Below are 17,300 nucleotides of genomic sequence, written 5' to 3' on the forward strand. Positions count from 1 at the left end.
GAATGTGAAAACGCCTCTATAGTGACAAAATTTGCTCAGATAGAAAAAGATGGAAAAAGATGAATCAGAGTAAACTGAACCGGACTCAGACTGTGGGATGGGGAGTTTCATAAGTCGACGGATGGATGACCATCTCCGCGTGGTGTTATAAAATGAGTTGTGTATGGAGGTAATTGCCTGTGTGCCCACACTGGAACTATAATGAATGTTCATTCATTACACACTACTACACATTGTGCCAGTGACCTCTTCTGTTCATGAGTGGGTACAAGGATGATGATAAGAAGCCTTGTGACTTCATGCTCGTGCACTCTACAGCATGTTAGCAAATTCCATCGCCACATATTTAGATTGAATTCATTTGTCGCAACAATACATTGTCATCTTCTCCTTTTTCAAATACACATGACACCAAATGTTAGCCAGAAGCAAAGAAAAGGATCATGGGGTCTTTTTTTGGAAAGGCACAGCAGAGACATGATGTAACAACTACAGAGCGAGAACACACACGCAACCGGTGGACAGTGGTCTTATAAAACATCCCCTTCCTAACTCAAAGCTGCATGGGAGTTCTCCTTCATCTCCTCCGTACACATGATTAATTGTGCAATCAGCCCTTCACCCTTACCGGCAGATAACTGCAAAAACACCTTCCCTCCACCACTTGTGTGGAAACTGCCGCTTACAATATCACCTCCATGCTGTCACAGTAGGACTAATTGGGTTATGACACCTCCACATGTAAATCAAATGACAAAAGGTACACAAGGGTGCGCGTTCATACACCTGCACCAAACAAAGGGCAGATGATTAATACTTGCTTATGGCTACAAACAATAATTCTTTTCATTATTAAGCCGACAGTTATTTACTCCATTAATCAATAAATCACGTGTTCTATTAAATGTCAGAGTATTGTGAACATTGCAGTTTCCCAGAGATATTAAACTTTCAATGACATCAAGAAGAGTAACAAATCTCCACTTTTGAGAAGATAGAATCATGAGGATATTCGCCATTTGTTTTGACATTTAACTTGACTGTCAAACTATTTCTCGATTAGTGTTTAATTGTCAAACAACTAATAAATGAATAATTTCAGCTCTACTTCATATTGCTTGTTTTGTGAAATCTCAAATCTTATACAGAAACGATGCAAAACGAAAAACACCTAAACGCCCAGATCAAATGCAACAAGTACACGCTGCATATCCAGTCAACACAATGGAAGACTAATGGAAGACTAAAGAGTGCAAGGGGAGAAAGGTGAAGAAAAGAGGCGACGGTAAAGCTGCAAATGCCAAATGTAAAAACAAATAACTACCTTTTAATGCTGCCACCCGTCTCTGTTTCTCGTATCTTCTCTTATCTTTTGTGTTTCTTCAGATAGAATAAAGACTATCTACTTCCGTGTCTTATTAGAAGTTCTGGATCCCGTCATTCCGTCATTGCATTTGCAATACGTGTCAGTGAATCTGGGCGGCGGAGCTTCTGCAGGAGTTGGAAGGGAGGGTTGTATTTGATTTGCTGGTGAGTTCAAATATCTTTCTGTCTGGCTTTAGAATCGATTGCCATTACTTTCAAATGCAATCAAATTTGAAACAGTGATTTAAGCATTAAGAACCAAGTTGTTGGTATAACAGTTCAAGGTACCAGTTTTGAAACTAAGCAGAATCAATCATGTATATATAAATATAATTCTTTGACAGTTCATGCAACCATTAGGCTAGCTAATCAACGAGTGTATTTATGACCTGTAAAGATTCTCAGTGACTGTTAGCACACTTCATCTTTAACAGCACATTGATGTTCATTAAGGAAACAAGTACAAGACAACATATACACATCAAAAACAATAGGAGCACATCCAGTCAGAAGGCGCGCACACGCACACACACACACACACACACACACACACACACACACACACACACACACACACACACACACACACACACACACACACACACACACACACACACACACACACACACACACACACACACACACACACACACACACACACACACACACACACACACACACACACACACACACACACACACACACACACAGAGAGAGAGATAGTTACAGCTCACGTTTCAAAGGGCAAAGAAAGTTGATTATCCCCATTTGTATGTTGTGAGAGTCTCAATTACAAACACATCATTCTTAGTGGACAACAGGCAAAGGCAAGTCACATGTGGACCCGTAATCACGTTGTTGCCTGTTTGCAAGACACTTTCTATGATGCTTTACTCTTGACATTTAGTATGACATCTATACGCACTGTCGTATAAAACACACATACAACATGTTGTACAATGAATGCCAGTCACATACATGATGTGCAGTGTATATCCTCACCAGAGGACTGTTATGTCAGAGCTAACGCAATCCACATGACAGATTCCAATCAAACGTCCTTCTCAACCCCAAATTAGCTTCCACGCTCTAGACTGTATAGTCACAGCATATAGAATCTGGCCTGACTTGGTTAAGCTCCACCGGCTTCAGCACGCGTGTGCTTTGCATAACAGTTGTTGAGGTTTACAGCTTTATTAAAAAAAAAAATAAAACTTCAGGATATGTTGGCAATCGAAAACAATCAACCGACTTCCTTAAACTGTTGTGAGGTGACGATTGAGAATGAGTAATGACGCTACTTACAATGATTAAATGGGTGTAATTGCGGGCATGAGATTGCAAAGCCAAGTCCATGAGGATGTTTGCGCACACAAAACAGGTCGGACCAGACACAATGAACAGTGAAACTAGAGCCTGGGACAAACACAACGTGATCCACTGTGCATGTGCATGTTTTGACATTTGGTTTCAAGCTTGTTTTTCTCAATTAACCAAAATGGCTAATAATAAAACTCCAACACTTTTTGTAAAATAAGCCTCGGAACAAACTAAATAGACAGTGAACGTCCCACTAAAACACAGAAGAGAAAGTCAATAAGCGCCTTTTTTCTCTCCTTACCTTCATGAGAGAATATGCCAGATTTGGCTGGGGATCGTCGGTTTAAAGTCAAGTCCAGAGCGAGGAATATCAAACCTCCCCCCATGCGTGGCACCGCTACAACCGGAACCAGCTGAACACAGATTTGTGTGTGCAGCCACTGAGCGACAGGACCCACTCGCAGTCAGCAGCAGCCCGGCAGCGGTGCTCAAGAGGCAACCGACAGAGACAGAAGTGCTGCTGGTCTCTGCTCTCTCCTCCTCTCTGTCTCTATCAGTCTGCAGCTCCCACTCTCTCCCCCAGTCCCCTCTGTGTTGCTCTGCTCTCCCACTCCTTCTTGTACGCACATGCATTCTCCACACTGCACCCCCCCCCCGCCTTTCTCTCACACACACACATGGACACACACCTCAGTCAGTCACACAGTTTTATCCTTTCAACGCAGCAGGATCTCTCTGTAATTCCCACATGCAAAAAACGTCTTTCAACGGGTTTTATTGTCTCTGTCTCTCGGTGCACTTATCTTCCAGTTGGCCATTTTCACTTTAACCCCTGGACATAAGACTTGTCTGCCTCTCTTGGCAGTCATTTCACCACACTGTACATCCTCAGTAGTCAGGACTATTGCAGTGTAATGCGCATGAGATGCGCATGAAAATGCTAAGAAAGACAGATAGTAGAGAGAGGCACAAGGATGATGAGCTGACACAAAATGAATCACAGAATGTGGAGAGCTCTGCAGGGTGGGATTGAGAGTGGAGCATGCTGTAGGTTTGTCTTTGAAGTGCAATTGAAAGCCAAATGTCATTGTGAATGTTTGCTGGCGAGAGCAGTTTGTGGCTAGCAGCAAAGGCACACTGGCGTGTGTAACCTTGCTGCCTTGTCCATTTGAATGCAATCTCACAATGCACTTGGGGGGGTCCACTAGAAGCATTATTCATAAAGGAAACAGAAACAAAAGACTTTGCATCAGTCTTCATTCCTTTGTTGCATACAGAAGACGGATGAATTTGTAACCTTGAAGAATGCAATTCACAAATAAAGTATTATGAAAATGTTAATGCTATTTCATACATTCAAGTGTAGTGTACATTTGAATGAAGAAATGCGTCTTCATTCACTGCAGGGCTGTGTAAGTGGAATGAATGAGAGGGAGATGGAACGTGGGGGTGCAGGGGCAAAGCAGCAGCCAATCAGATTCCATATAACGCTGCTTGTTCTTGATCACACTGACGGCTGTGATATCGATATCATTAAATGCTATATTCACACAGATATTTGGTACACGTTTGGTTTTATATATAGTTTTACAGTTTTAAGTCAACATCACAATAATGTGTCATACTTCTATATGACTTACACATTAAAAGTGAAAATCTATCAATTGTGACTGATGCAATGTACAAAGGAAAAACATGTTCATGAATTTTGTAAAGCTCACAATCCATTTGGACCATCTCATTCTCTGTCAGCACTGCCTTTATGTTCATTATGTGTGTTCCACAGCAACATCTGCTCCCTCCCTGGCAGCATACCTTGATGTTTACGTCAATCAGCAGTAAGAGAAACTCATCTCAGCTGCCCAGCACCTGGCTCCAGCAGCTCATGCAAAAGCGCTCACAGGACAACTCACGAGGAAAAAAGAACGTGATCAAGAAATGTGTTCACTTCTATCACTCTTTCACTGCCGTGAAGATGTACAGGTGTAGGAAATGATGATGACATCTCTGCAACAGATTTTGGTGTATGGCCACTTATCATCAGGACAAAGTCAATTGGGGGAATATGAATGTCCTTGATCGTTGGGTATCTGCCTATGCAAACTCCAGGTCCAAGTAGATGCTCAACCCAACTGTCGGTTTAATATGTGACACAAGTGCGTCAGTACATAAGTCCACAAACTTGAACAAAAAATGATGGTGCTGACGAAACCAAAATGTTGTCTGAGATGATGGTGTAATGGTTAGTGACACTGTCCAGGGCACAGGCGGCTGGGGCTTGATTCTTGTTGCTCACGTCTGACAAACGTGCAATGTTATTTAATGACTTTTAATTTAGGTGCAGTCGCAAGACAAAGAGCAACAGCTTTTAAGCAGGCACAGATGAGCTGATGATGAACAGGCGTGAAGCCCAGCCAGGTGCCTGGAGAGGAAGCCGCACCCACTGCCACATGCACACTTAAGAAAACCAAGGAGGAACTCCAAGAAGAAGGTCAGTCGGGAGTCACAGCAGGAGCCTTGACAATTGTCCAAAGAAAAAATTGGAAACGGGTATACAGAATGTCCAGCATCCTCCAATTTCACCAGTCGTAATTGGTGTAACCTCAAGCTGACAACACAGAGAGTGTCCGCTCAAATTACCACCTGTTTCTGACCTTTCAACATAAGTATTACGCAACATATTGAACACCACGGTTTCTTTCGGACGTCCATCGTGAAAGTGGCGAACAATTCCTGTTTTTGCGCTTGTGTTTTTGTGACAAAAACGTACTTTGTAGACATTTCTCCCGGCGAGGGATCGTGTAGTGTGTGAACCCCCAACGCAGATGATTCACAGTAGTGTGAACAGCACACGACTGAAAGCCTGCGATTACAAGACAGCACGTCCTGTAGTGTGAACGGTACAGCGATCTTACGACTTTAAATATCATGTAGTGTGCCTGAGACATTAGGATCACTTTGCAAGTGGTTCAACATAACATTATAGATATATATCTATATAGATATAGATATATATCTATAGATATATAGATAGATATATAGAGATATATAGATATATATCTATATCTATATATATACCCATCTAAATTAACTTAAAAACCCTTCCAAAATGATGGCAATGTGTTTTTTTTTTTTATGCTTCAGGCGGGCACAGTCTGATTTTCAGTGAGGAAGAGTTACTTTTGTCACTCAACCTGGGTTGTGTACCTTTTAGCACAGTGAAGAGGAATCCAGTTTATACAGATACCCGTCACTAATCTCCGTGGCCAAATCTGCTGTCTTGTGGCCCTGTGTGACCACTTAAAAGACACCGGTGAACTTTACAGAGTTAGGTGTGACACAAGCACTCCTAAAAGGCTAATCTTAAAATGTGACAAGGGCACACACCATTGTTGCCATTCAGTCATATGCATATTTTCATATGTAGTAACTAACTTGAATGCCAGATGTGCAGTGCGAGGCCAAAGCGTCAGATCAACCATTAGATCTACATGCTCAAAGCAAAAGCATCAGTCATTAGTAGACCAGAAAACAGGGGGGAGCAACAAACAAAAGAAGCCTTTGACTGGCATCATGCAGCACTGCGAGCCATCATGTGCTAACAGTGTGTTAGTCAGTTTGTTGTTTGAGTTATTGGCAATCTGCTTGACAAATGTAATTGCTGTGGTATTGCTTTCTTTCTTTAGATGTAACTACAGTTCCCAGTATATTCAGCATACCAATAACCTATTTATGCAGTTAATGCTCTTTCTTAATTATTTCCCAAGCATCTTCCTCATCACCATGCATCATCAGGGTCAACCTCATGCATCCTCATGATAGCCTCTTGAATACATTAGCATGCAGGAGAAAGGCACATTTTGCTGATCACATGCACACTGATGACTTCCAGATGACAGCCCACACTTCCAGGCTTTTGAATGAGTAACAAACACATCTGTGGTTGAAAATGAAAAATTGAAAATGTACCTGACCACACCTCATTGTAAGACTAATACGCCCATGGGCACTAGCATGGGTGCAAGCGCAATTTTTGATTTAAACGACTTGGGTGCAGGATGGGGGGAGGGAAATCCAGTTTCTAAATCCTTTTCCCACATTAATTAACACAACTCTCCACTTAAAAATAACTTTGATGAAAAACCTGCTTAGTTTCCACATCATGGATGAATTACAAAATAACATGCAATACTTGGTCAGCCATTCTCACTCAGAATGTTTAAAGAGACCCTGGGGGCCCGAAATGTCATGATTCTGCCCCATGACTTTTTTGTTGACCCTTTAAGTCTTTTTGTTTTATTCATGGACAGTTGATTTGGTTGTTCCCTTGTTGTGCTTTTCCTTGTGTATTGGTTTCTTGGTCCCTTGTTGTTGTTTACTGTTTTATTTTGAAGTCCCTTTCCTTGTGTTTCCGCACTTCCTGTTTCCCTGTCTCGTGTCTGTTCACTTGTTTTTCCTGTGTCTCCTGCCCCTGTGATTGTCTGCACCTCTTCCTAATGTGTCATCAGGGTCAACCTCATGCATCCTCATGATAGCCTCTTGAATACATTAGCATGCAGGAGAAAGGCACATTTTGCTGATCACATGCACACTGATGACTTCCAGATGACAGCCCACACTTCCAGGCTTTTGAATGAGTAACAAACATCTGTGGTTGAAAATGAAAAATTGAAAATGTACCTGACCACACCTCATTGTAAGACTAATACGCCCATGGGCACTAGCATGGGTGCAAGCGCAATTTTTGATTTAAACGACTTGGGTGCAGGATGGGGGGAGGGAAATCCAGTTTCTAAATCCTTTTCCCACATTAATTAAGTGGAAATGTGAATGCTGCATTTTGTCCAATAAACCACAACATCTCTGCACTTTATATCTGTTGATATTATTGTTGTTCAGTTCCACAGAGACTCAATTATTTTCACTGGGGAAATCAATAATATTTCATTTCTTTCTCATCTCATTACAAGACAGATCACGTTTCTTATTCTGTGACACTGTCTAGCTTTCTACCCCTCACTCTTTGTCTTATTCAGGGTTTTCCCTATAAGACTCAGGGGCAGTACCTAACCATTTTCAAACAGCATGTGAATATGTTATGAGACATTGAATAACCCATGTGACTTCAAAAGATTCTCAGAGAAAGAGAGAATGTGATCAGGGGTCAAAGTTTGTTTAAACAAGCATCCAGTGAGGCTAAAATTTCATGTACATATTATTCAAACTTCATTGAGGTAAAGAGCGCATGTTTAGCTGATTTTTTTTTTTTTTACAGAAACTCAAAGGGACAACAAAATTGACATGTACCAAAACACTTGGTGGTGGTGAGTTTTCCATGTGTACCTCAAACAATGGCAACCCAAACTGAGAACACCGTTTTTGAAGTGGAGCTACTAAATGTTGAACAAGAGTAACTTTTACTGAAATTTGTGAAAATTAGAGAAACAGAGGGAAAAGAGCGTATTGAACTGATTGAAACAGAGGGAGGGGGACTTTTGTGCAAAGTGGACGAACTACAGCTGTTGTGGTCTGCATCCCCGTAACGTGTTAATGTTAATACAACAAGGCACACCGGCCTTTAGGATCATCATTGCCAAAAGGTTCACATGTCCATACTAATAGTTTATCAAGTACAACAACTTGAAAAAGATTATTGTACTTGCAGCATTCCAGGCTTCAGCCAGCACTTGAGTACTGCATATCTGTCATCCTCAAACTACAGTGCCGTGTAAGCTACTGTACACACGGGTTTGGTTCACTATGTTCACCTTTGCATGAGCTAAAAAACAGCTTACGGTAGGAGTTGCAACTGTATTTTCTGATTCATTCCAGCATCCCTGTCTTTCATCTGACAGACAGCAGCAACAGTCACAGCTCAGCAGGACTCACAGGAGTTAGAGTGAACACAAGTCTCTGCATTAGGCTTATGCATTTTACTTGTGACAATGGTCACAAAAATAGGAACAGCTGGCAACAGAGAGAAGTAAATCCAAAGTGAGTGTGTTTAACTGCTCACCAGTTACACTGACTGTCTCTTCTTTCATTATTGTTATTATTAATAACAATACAAACACTACTAATAATAACAAGAATGATAATAATACAATTTATTTATAAAGCTCTTTTCAGAATTAATATTATTAAGTGCGTGACAAGGAGGAAATTCAAACCAATAAGTCATAAAATCATCAGGATTAAATAGTCAAAGTAAAATTACAGAAAAAATTAAATGAAAATTCAAGTAAAATCAGGAAAGGCTCCCCGCAACAGTATGTTCTAAGAAATGACTTATTGGCTTATTATCAATAATAATAATAATAATTATCAGTGTCAGTGACATTGACAGTGAACGTTGGGGGGCAGGACACTTCAGCTCAATGTTCCTGTCAAAAGAGACCAAAACAAACAGGCTTCCATCATCATGGTCACAATAATGAACATGTGGTTTTGGATCGGTCAAGGATCAAATGTAAGACCTTACACAATTCCCCAAACCAAAATGAACGGCAGACTCTTGTGTCAGTGTCATGTGTTTTGTTGCTCCATCCATCCGCCCAAACCTCCTGACATGGACCGTGTCACTAGACTTCCTCCATTACACAAAACAAGAAACCATATGGTTTGTAATAAGATGCTTGCAGTGATGATTTTTCTTTACCTTTTTCATCTTTCATTATTCACTGAAGGACAGAACCATCAATTAATCCTACATGGATGAAACATATGCAATAGCTGTAAAGACATTTCACAGACAGCCATAAATGACAACCTCATGTGACACGAGGAAAAGTCACAGGGTCACCAAGATCATGGAGGACAAAGTGTATCATGAATGTCTGTAGAAAGTTATCAATCTCTCTAAAACATTTCACAGGATTACAGTCAGTGGGGCCACTGGAAAAGTCAAAGTACCGCACAAATCTGCAGAATCTATCCTCTGGAGAACATGAATGTATCTTTAAAAAAAAAAAAAAGAATAGGGAAAAAAGATTTCATGGATATCAACAAATCGTTAAATATTTCCGTCAGAACCAAAGTTGTGGGTGGACTGATGGACTGACACTGGTTGTGAAAACTTAACAGTGGCCATAAAACCTCCAGCGGCATGTTCTGTAGTTCAGTCCTCTGAAGTACAGTGAAAAAACTATATTGTTGGTGGTGGTGGTGGTGTTGGTTCAGGGAACATCTAATGTGGTCCACATTTAAACACAGGATCTAGAAGACGTTCCAATTGTTTATTTTGGTCAAAGGTACGTTGAGATGTTAACAGGCGACTGGATTGATGGATGATTTTTTGTCTATACTAAAGAATAAAAGGAAAACATTACAAACCCAAATCCTCTAAAGAATAACAATACTAAAGTAAGTTGCATTGGACTTACATCATTCATCATTAATGCATCCACTCTATGACATTGCACATTCTCTCAATTATTACGATTAAACTCTGGAAACTAGAATAATCAAACACAAACAAGGCTAACATTCAAACAATATCTGCCATAAATTACTAAACAAACATTTTAAAAGGTGATAAGTCCATCTGAACTCACGTCCGTTGACACCTTTGTTCTGCCTGAATTGTTTGGAGGGAAAAGAGGGTTGGCAGGCCTGCAGGGCCGGCTTTTTATAGTTTTAGGGGCGTGGTCAAGTTAGAGTGGCTGGCCGCAGGTAGGGTGGAGTCTTGGGATTGTTAACATATAGTGTTGAGCTTTCACATCAATTCTCAATCAGGACGTAGGTTATAAAAAATATATTCACTAACAGTTATTTATCTAAAGTACACATTTAATGAATATCAATAGAGCAGTTCTACTACTTTACCGCACTCCTTTTTTATTATTCTCTTAATAGAATCCTTCACATGTGCACATATTCAGCATATTGATATATTCACACACCGATAGTATGTCTTGCTTGGCAGGACACTTTGTGCACTAATAGACGATCCCATAAAATGCGCGCTGTCTCTTTACACATGGCTGCCATCAGCCGTGCAAGCCTCAGGGCCACATCGTGTTTGTACACATAAAGCATATTTTGCTGTATTTTCTAATAGTTTTCACAACTGACAAATGGTTAGGCTGCACTCGATATTTATCGCTTTGTCTTTGATTTTCTTTCCAAACATTGCTGGCTTGTTGCCTCGTAACTCCCCTGATGACATTTCACAGTTTGCGTTCCTGCTGTATGTTAAGTGTAACCTATTGAGTGAAGAAGAAGCTTTGGGTTGAACTGCGGTGGTGTGAGCCAGAATTGTTTTTTTCATTTTAGTCGGGCGTTTATCAATGATTTCCTTTAACAATGCAACAGCAGAACTTTTTTACAAAACAACAAGAGAGAGAACAAACCAAGGTGAAGTCAGGTTGCAGAGTGATGAGGAGATTCACATCTTCGCTTCTTTAATTGTGCAGCAATTATTCTGTGCAAGTGTGTGTATCTTGAAGTAATGACTATGTGTGCATGCTCTGTTTGTGTGTCACACTGTGCACCCATACCCGCAACCCAGTCAGTGATAAATCACAGTTTTGCATCCGGCTAACTTTGATCTTTTGTCTTTTCTTGCCCCTCAGGGAGTGAACTTAATTATGTCCTCCGCTGCGCTCTTGCTCCACACATTACTCCTCCCTCTCTCCCCCGTGTGGCAGCATCTCGTGCCTCATGACACTCGTTCACGTGTGCTGGGCCTTCGTTCAGTTCATGTTCTCGCTCAAATATTAAATCCTTACTAATTCTTAACTCCCTGTGCCTGTGCATCTTTCAGCACATCCTAAAAATAAGCTGCTGACAAGTGCCACAACGATTAGAGAATGCTTGATCACTTCCATCAAAGGTTGACATTAAGGAGGTCCAATCATCTTTTGTGTTTTTATTACAGTGTAAATATGAAAGAAAAGAAAATTGCCATGGTTTCAATGCGAAATGGATGTTTGCAGCCAAAACAACATGCCTCACTGACAGCCTCACATTGCCTGAGCTGGTTGGCCGAATCAGGCTTAATGCCCACTATCAGTCACATTTTACACAACACAACTTTCCACTTAAAAATGACTTTGATGAAAAACCTGCTTAGTTTCCACATCATGGATGAATTACAAAATAACATGCAATACTTGGTCAGCCATTCTCACTCAGAATGTTTAAAGAGACCCTGGGGGCCCGAAATGTCATGATTCTGCCCCATGACTTTTTTGTTGACCCTTTAAGTCTTTTTGTTTTATTCATGGACAGTTGATTTGGTTGGTCCCTTGTTGTGCTTTTCCTTGTGTATTGGTTTCTTGGTCCCTTGTTGTTGTTTACTGTTTTATTTTGAAGTCCCTTTCCTTGTGTTTCCGCACTTCCTGTTTCCCTGTCTCGTGTCTGTTCACTTGTTTTTCCTGTGTCTCCTGCCCCTGTGATTGTCTGCACCTCTTCCTAATGTGTCTCACCTGAGTTCTATTTGCCCTACCCTCCTCGTGTGTATTTAGTCTCTGTGCTTCCCTTGGTCAAGGTCGTTTTGTTCCTGTGGAGTCGGTTCCTGTGGAGTCGGTTCCTGTGATTTTTCCCCAGTGCTTCCAGTTTGCTTCTGTCCCCGCTCTCGTGGACACCTTTGGTTGTATTTTGTTTTTGTTTTATTGAGACACCGTAAGTCTGTTTTCTTTTATTACTAAATATCCTTTTTCGCCACCTCTGCATTTGGGTCCTGCTTCGTGCAAACGTGACACTAAATGGAACCAGTGGATCAACTCGGGGGTCCCTGGCAATTGCTTGCTTTGCCTACACTGTGGCAACGCTCCTGATTAGACCACAAATTTTCCTCACCTCACCTCACATTCACTTCATGATTTGATCCTGATTGATGCACTGGCAAAGCAGTGAATAGAGCAAATGCCCTTAGAGAACAGTACTACCTGGTTAGCTGTCAGGTGGAGAACCAGTATGGGCAATTAATATCTGTAAACGCACGCGCATTTAAATCTGAAGAACATAATTCAAATAGAACATGATCAATGCTGGCAAGTGATCAGATGAACCTGGTTAAATGGCAAACCGCCCTTAAAGGATGCTATAAGAAGCAAACGTGCCTTGAACAAAGCCCCACAATGAGGAAGTGAGGATTTCATTCGACAACGTAATACCTGGCATTTTGAGGACATTTGACAGGGTAATAATTCCACAAAAATCCAAGCGAGAGGCAGAAATTGACATATGTGCAAAAACAAACTGTTTGCAGGAGCAGAGCAATGAAGAAACTGCATATACACTGTATAAATGCTACCACAGCTATAGTGTTGCAGAAGAACAAGTACTGAGCTTGTCAGAGTGATACAGCTTGAAAGTGAAATCTTAAAAGGCTTTGCTCTAGTTTTTCTGAGAACACTTCAAGTTTATGTCAAGTAGGGGATTTTTCCCTCAGCCATGGTCTCTTATTTTTTTTCAGTTGCCATAGTTCAAATAATTGAATGGTTTTGGTTACGTGTGTAACATGGGACCACAAGGAACCCAGTACACGTGAGATGCATAGAAAACTATTATTTTAGTATTTAGTATTACATGAATCATATCCACAGAGAGATGGGGCACACAACAGCCAACATCATTCATATTTCAGCTCCATCAAGGAACAATTCAAAGTTCATATTTGACAAGCAATATCCAGTATTTTGTATAGGTATGATGTCATGATATGAAAATATAATAACATGTATATATGTATGAGCTGCTGTCACCGTTGCCATAATTCAGAGCCTCCTTTTGAGGCTCACAAATGGTTCCCTCCGCCATATGTTCAATCACTTGGCCCGCGGCATCAGTATTCGATGAGCTGGTCCACTCCTCCGTTTCCCAGTTGATTTTCTCACTTTCGGGAAGTCATTCCCTCGGTTTTTCTTCGTGTCAGAGTGAGCAGCTCTCTCTCTGTTTCTTGGTTTTCTCTCCAACACTGCTCAGTTCGCTGACTCTTTTTTCCACTGTTGTTTTCCACTTCACCACGTGTCTCTCTGTCGGCCAGTTCATCTCCCGTCTAATGAACCCAGTTTTCTTTCTGTTTCAGTATGATTATGTTCTTTCTTACTTTCAACTCACTTTATATGAGAAGCTGTCACATGACACGTGAAGCCGTCGAGTGATGTGCAATTATGATCGCATCCATGTCCTCAGTCTTTTTTGACAAATTCCATGGTTTGCAGAGCAGTCAATCGGAAATGTCAAACGAGAGGCATTGTTATCGATTGCACCATTTAAAAAAGAATAGAGTAGCAAGATTTGAGGCCACTCGAAAGAAAAACGTTTTTTAAGGGAAATAAGCTAAATTACTTTGAAAGTGTGAGTGGTTCTATACCAGTTCCTGGACTGCGGCTTACAGAGAGTTTAGTTCCAGGTGCAGTGCACCTGAGGCCATCACGTCCAAGCGATTACGATATTTGAACTGCAGAAGGAGGAGCTGGCTGAACCCCTGCTGCCGTAGGGAAAGCAAGAAGAAACAGTCTGGCCTTCTCCAGGAGAGCTAAATAATGCTGGGCACTTTTGACCCAGTGCCCCGGCCCAGAGGTGCGGAAAGTATCCTCGTCTGAGGTAGGATCCAGTTGGCTGATGGTGTTGCTGTGATACAGCTTGTCAGGCGGCAGGTTGGATTTATGAATCTACAGTTTGTGTAAATATACTTTGGAGTTGTATTGTCTGCAGTCACGCAAATAAACCCACTTGGATTGAATGGCGTTATAGTGTGTGCTTGGATGCTATAAACGCTAAGTTGCTTTCTCTGGAAGTCAGAATGTCCCTCCTGTAAATCTATGCCCCGACGCTCTCTGACTGAGTCACCTGTCAGACAATGTCCAACCAACTGTTGAGAAAAACGATGGATCAAACGGTCTTTTACAGGCAGACTTTGTGGCGACCGTGCGCTTGCCCTGACTGTTGGCTTTGTAAGTGAAATAATACCATGTTTCATTTGTCGACAAGCTGTGGATGGTCGACAAGAGAAGTGGTGTTGGCAGCCAGGCCTCTGGTCTTTTGTCCCCATGAAAGGTTAGCACACACACCATGCCTGCAGGGAGTGGAAACAGAGCGCACACTCATGGTCACAACTCATGGGATAGACAACACTTGCATTCAATATATATTTTTTTGCACTTATCACGTTCTGACACCAGTAAAAGTGGTTATTGTACCAGAATGTATCAGCATACCGTGGAACACTGTATGATAACATCAAAATAACTAGTATAGGATAATAAATACCTCCCCAAAGATAACTTCATTTCACAGATTTATTACTTTCCACACAGAATCAGGATATGTCAATCCACGCTTATCTTTTCCATTAGTTCTCCTAGTCCCATGATATAGATTAGACCTACCAGGGCCCAATTCCTCATTCCCTAATAGAATGACACTCCTCAACTCAGCAGCACTGCTGTTTTTGCTGCTGTCGCTGCCCCTCTGTTTATCTCCTCCATATCTCTCTATAAAGTTTTAAATGTAAAAAGTCTTCCAACCTTTAATATCATATATAATGACCTCTTCACGTTTATCTGAAACGCTTGATGTGGAACTGTACATAAGTGGCGACACACGTTGGCAGAACAGGATCTGCTCCTGTCTCTGCTCCCCAATGACTCAAAGCAGCAGCGCAGACCTCTGCTATGTAGAGCAGAACCCAACAGACATGTCATTGAGAAATGAGATACACAAACTGCACAAGGCAGAAGATGCATCGCCAAATTTGATCGTATGAAACTGGAACAGGAAAATAGTGGGGTGTGGGGTGCATTGCTTTAAGCAGAGGCATGTCCAGTTAAGTGACTGAAAGCGTATTACATGATAATGTTCGCCTTGTTGTCTTCATAAACACGATTAATGGCTTAATATATTTCATGGTATATGATTGTAGCAGTCAGTCGACAATTGGTGCAAGTCTTCCTCCCAGATACTACCCCTGTGAAGATGTCAGATATCAGCTAAATTGATCTTGTTGACAGCTATCAGTCTCACATTGGCTGCTTGGCCCTGAATAGCCATCCAGATTAAGGTGATATAGATTCATGATATGCTTAAAAATAGTGTGATTCCTGTTTACTGTCCACAAATATTAGCTGTTGGTCTGAACTCGTCACAACATATGCCATTGAAAATGTCATGCACAGACTGCTAACTTTACTGACTGATGTGCTCAACACTGTGTCGCCAGGTATGAGGATTCCTGATGGCACTACAGTGAGGGCAAATAGGAGCTGATGGTTCTGGTCATCAGTTATGTTTAGTTGCTCCTCCTGTTCGCTGTACAATGTGACCTCCCCCCCCGACCTCCCACCCCATCCATCTATTTCTGCACCTCTAAAGGAAAATTAACAAGGAAAGAGATCAATATTGTTTTGCTCCGTGGTAAATGAGGAACAACACTAACACCTAAATAAGTGAATTGGAGAGAGGAGCCAGGAAGAAGAAAAAGATGAACATGTACTACACCAAATGATCACTTAAACTAAATTGTTATTCATCCTCACATCCCAGGAAAATACTAAATGTCCCATAGGGGCCCAACCAGTCGAGATCAAACTTATGGTAAAGCACAAAGATGTCCAGTATGCTTTAATGGGGCTCTGAGTCCAGGTAAATATTATCTTGTTTCTTTTTTTCAGTCTAATAGTAATTTCTATACAAGCAAGCAGTATTTGTGTTATTCAGCTTTGAATCCCACGATTAAAAGACACAGAAAATGAAGTGTTGTTGAGAGAATGCAGTGATGAATCTAATGACCAATGAAATCACCATGAATGCGATACATGAATCAGCTTATAGCTCAGGGTTATACCTAATATAATCCACCGTGTATGAAACATGTCTGTATAGCAGCAAGTTTCATTTGAAGATAAATACAGGAAGGTCAATGTTATCCACTCATTTTCGCCACTTGTCATTTCCTTACTTGTTGTTTCCAACTACTTTGGACGGATGGAAATACCGATGATTTGTGGAATAAATCAATTGTCATCTGAAGTGAGGAGACAGAAATCGGATTTGGACTCACTTTCTTATCCTGCAGCGTTTGAGCAGTTGCAAGACAGCGATGCTGGCCTTGGAGTTGTCATATGCCTGTTTACTTTGACATATCTGGCACTTGAGTTTTGCCGAGGTCAGAGGACAGATGATGATGATGATGATGGTGAAGATGCTACTCACAGCTGCTTTTAGTCATAAACAACTTACTCACATAAATCCTCACCTTTGGTAAAGCCATGTACATACACAACAGCGGCTGGTTTAGCTGTATTTGCTTTGTCTGTTGGTTCATCGTAGGCCAGAGTGAAAAAAAATGGAAATTTATTTCAGTGTCCATCAGGTTGTGTTTTTCAACATCTTGTGCCATGTCAGTTATTTGTCCTTTGAAGCAAACAGACACTTTGGAACAATTTTCTGACATCAAGGCAGTCCCTCACAAATTCGCATAACGAATGAGGTCTCAGCCTGTGAAATAATGTCTCTGTCAGAATGCAGTCTTGTGAAACTCCTGCGGGGAGCATTAACCATATCCAAGTGCATTTTCCGTGCGATCCAACCAGTTTAGCATGTATCATGCTGTGATCATGTTTGATCGGCCGTTTCTTCATCAGTGTGACTGTGTGTGTCTCCTGAAA

General features: G+C 41.2%; 1 protein-coding gene across 1 annotated transcript in view; it reads right to left on the reverse strand.

Moving 5' to 3' along the window:
- Positions 1 to 3,262, reverse strand: part of opn7b (opsin 7, group member b) — a 39,329-nt gene extending 36,067 nt beyond the window's left edge. The window contains exon 1 of the mRNA XM_035646342.2: positions 2,987 to 3,262. Coding sequence (XP_035502235.1) covers positions 2,987 to 2,992 — 6 coding nt within the window. The 5' untranslated portion in view covers positions 2,993 to 3,262. The remainder of the gene's footprint in view (positions 1 to 2,986) is intronic.
- Between the last annotated feature and the right edge of the window lie 14,038 nt (positions 3,263 to 17,300).

Source organism: Scophthalmus maximus, chromosome 3 (assembly GCF_022379125.1).
Source record: "Scophthalmus maximus strain ysfricsl-2021 chromosome 3, ASM2237912v1, whole genome shotgun sequence".
Lineage (NCBI taxonomy): Eukaryota > Metazoa > Chordata > Actinopteri > Pleuronectiformes > Scophthalmidae > Scophthalmus > Scophthalmus maximus.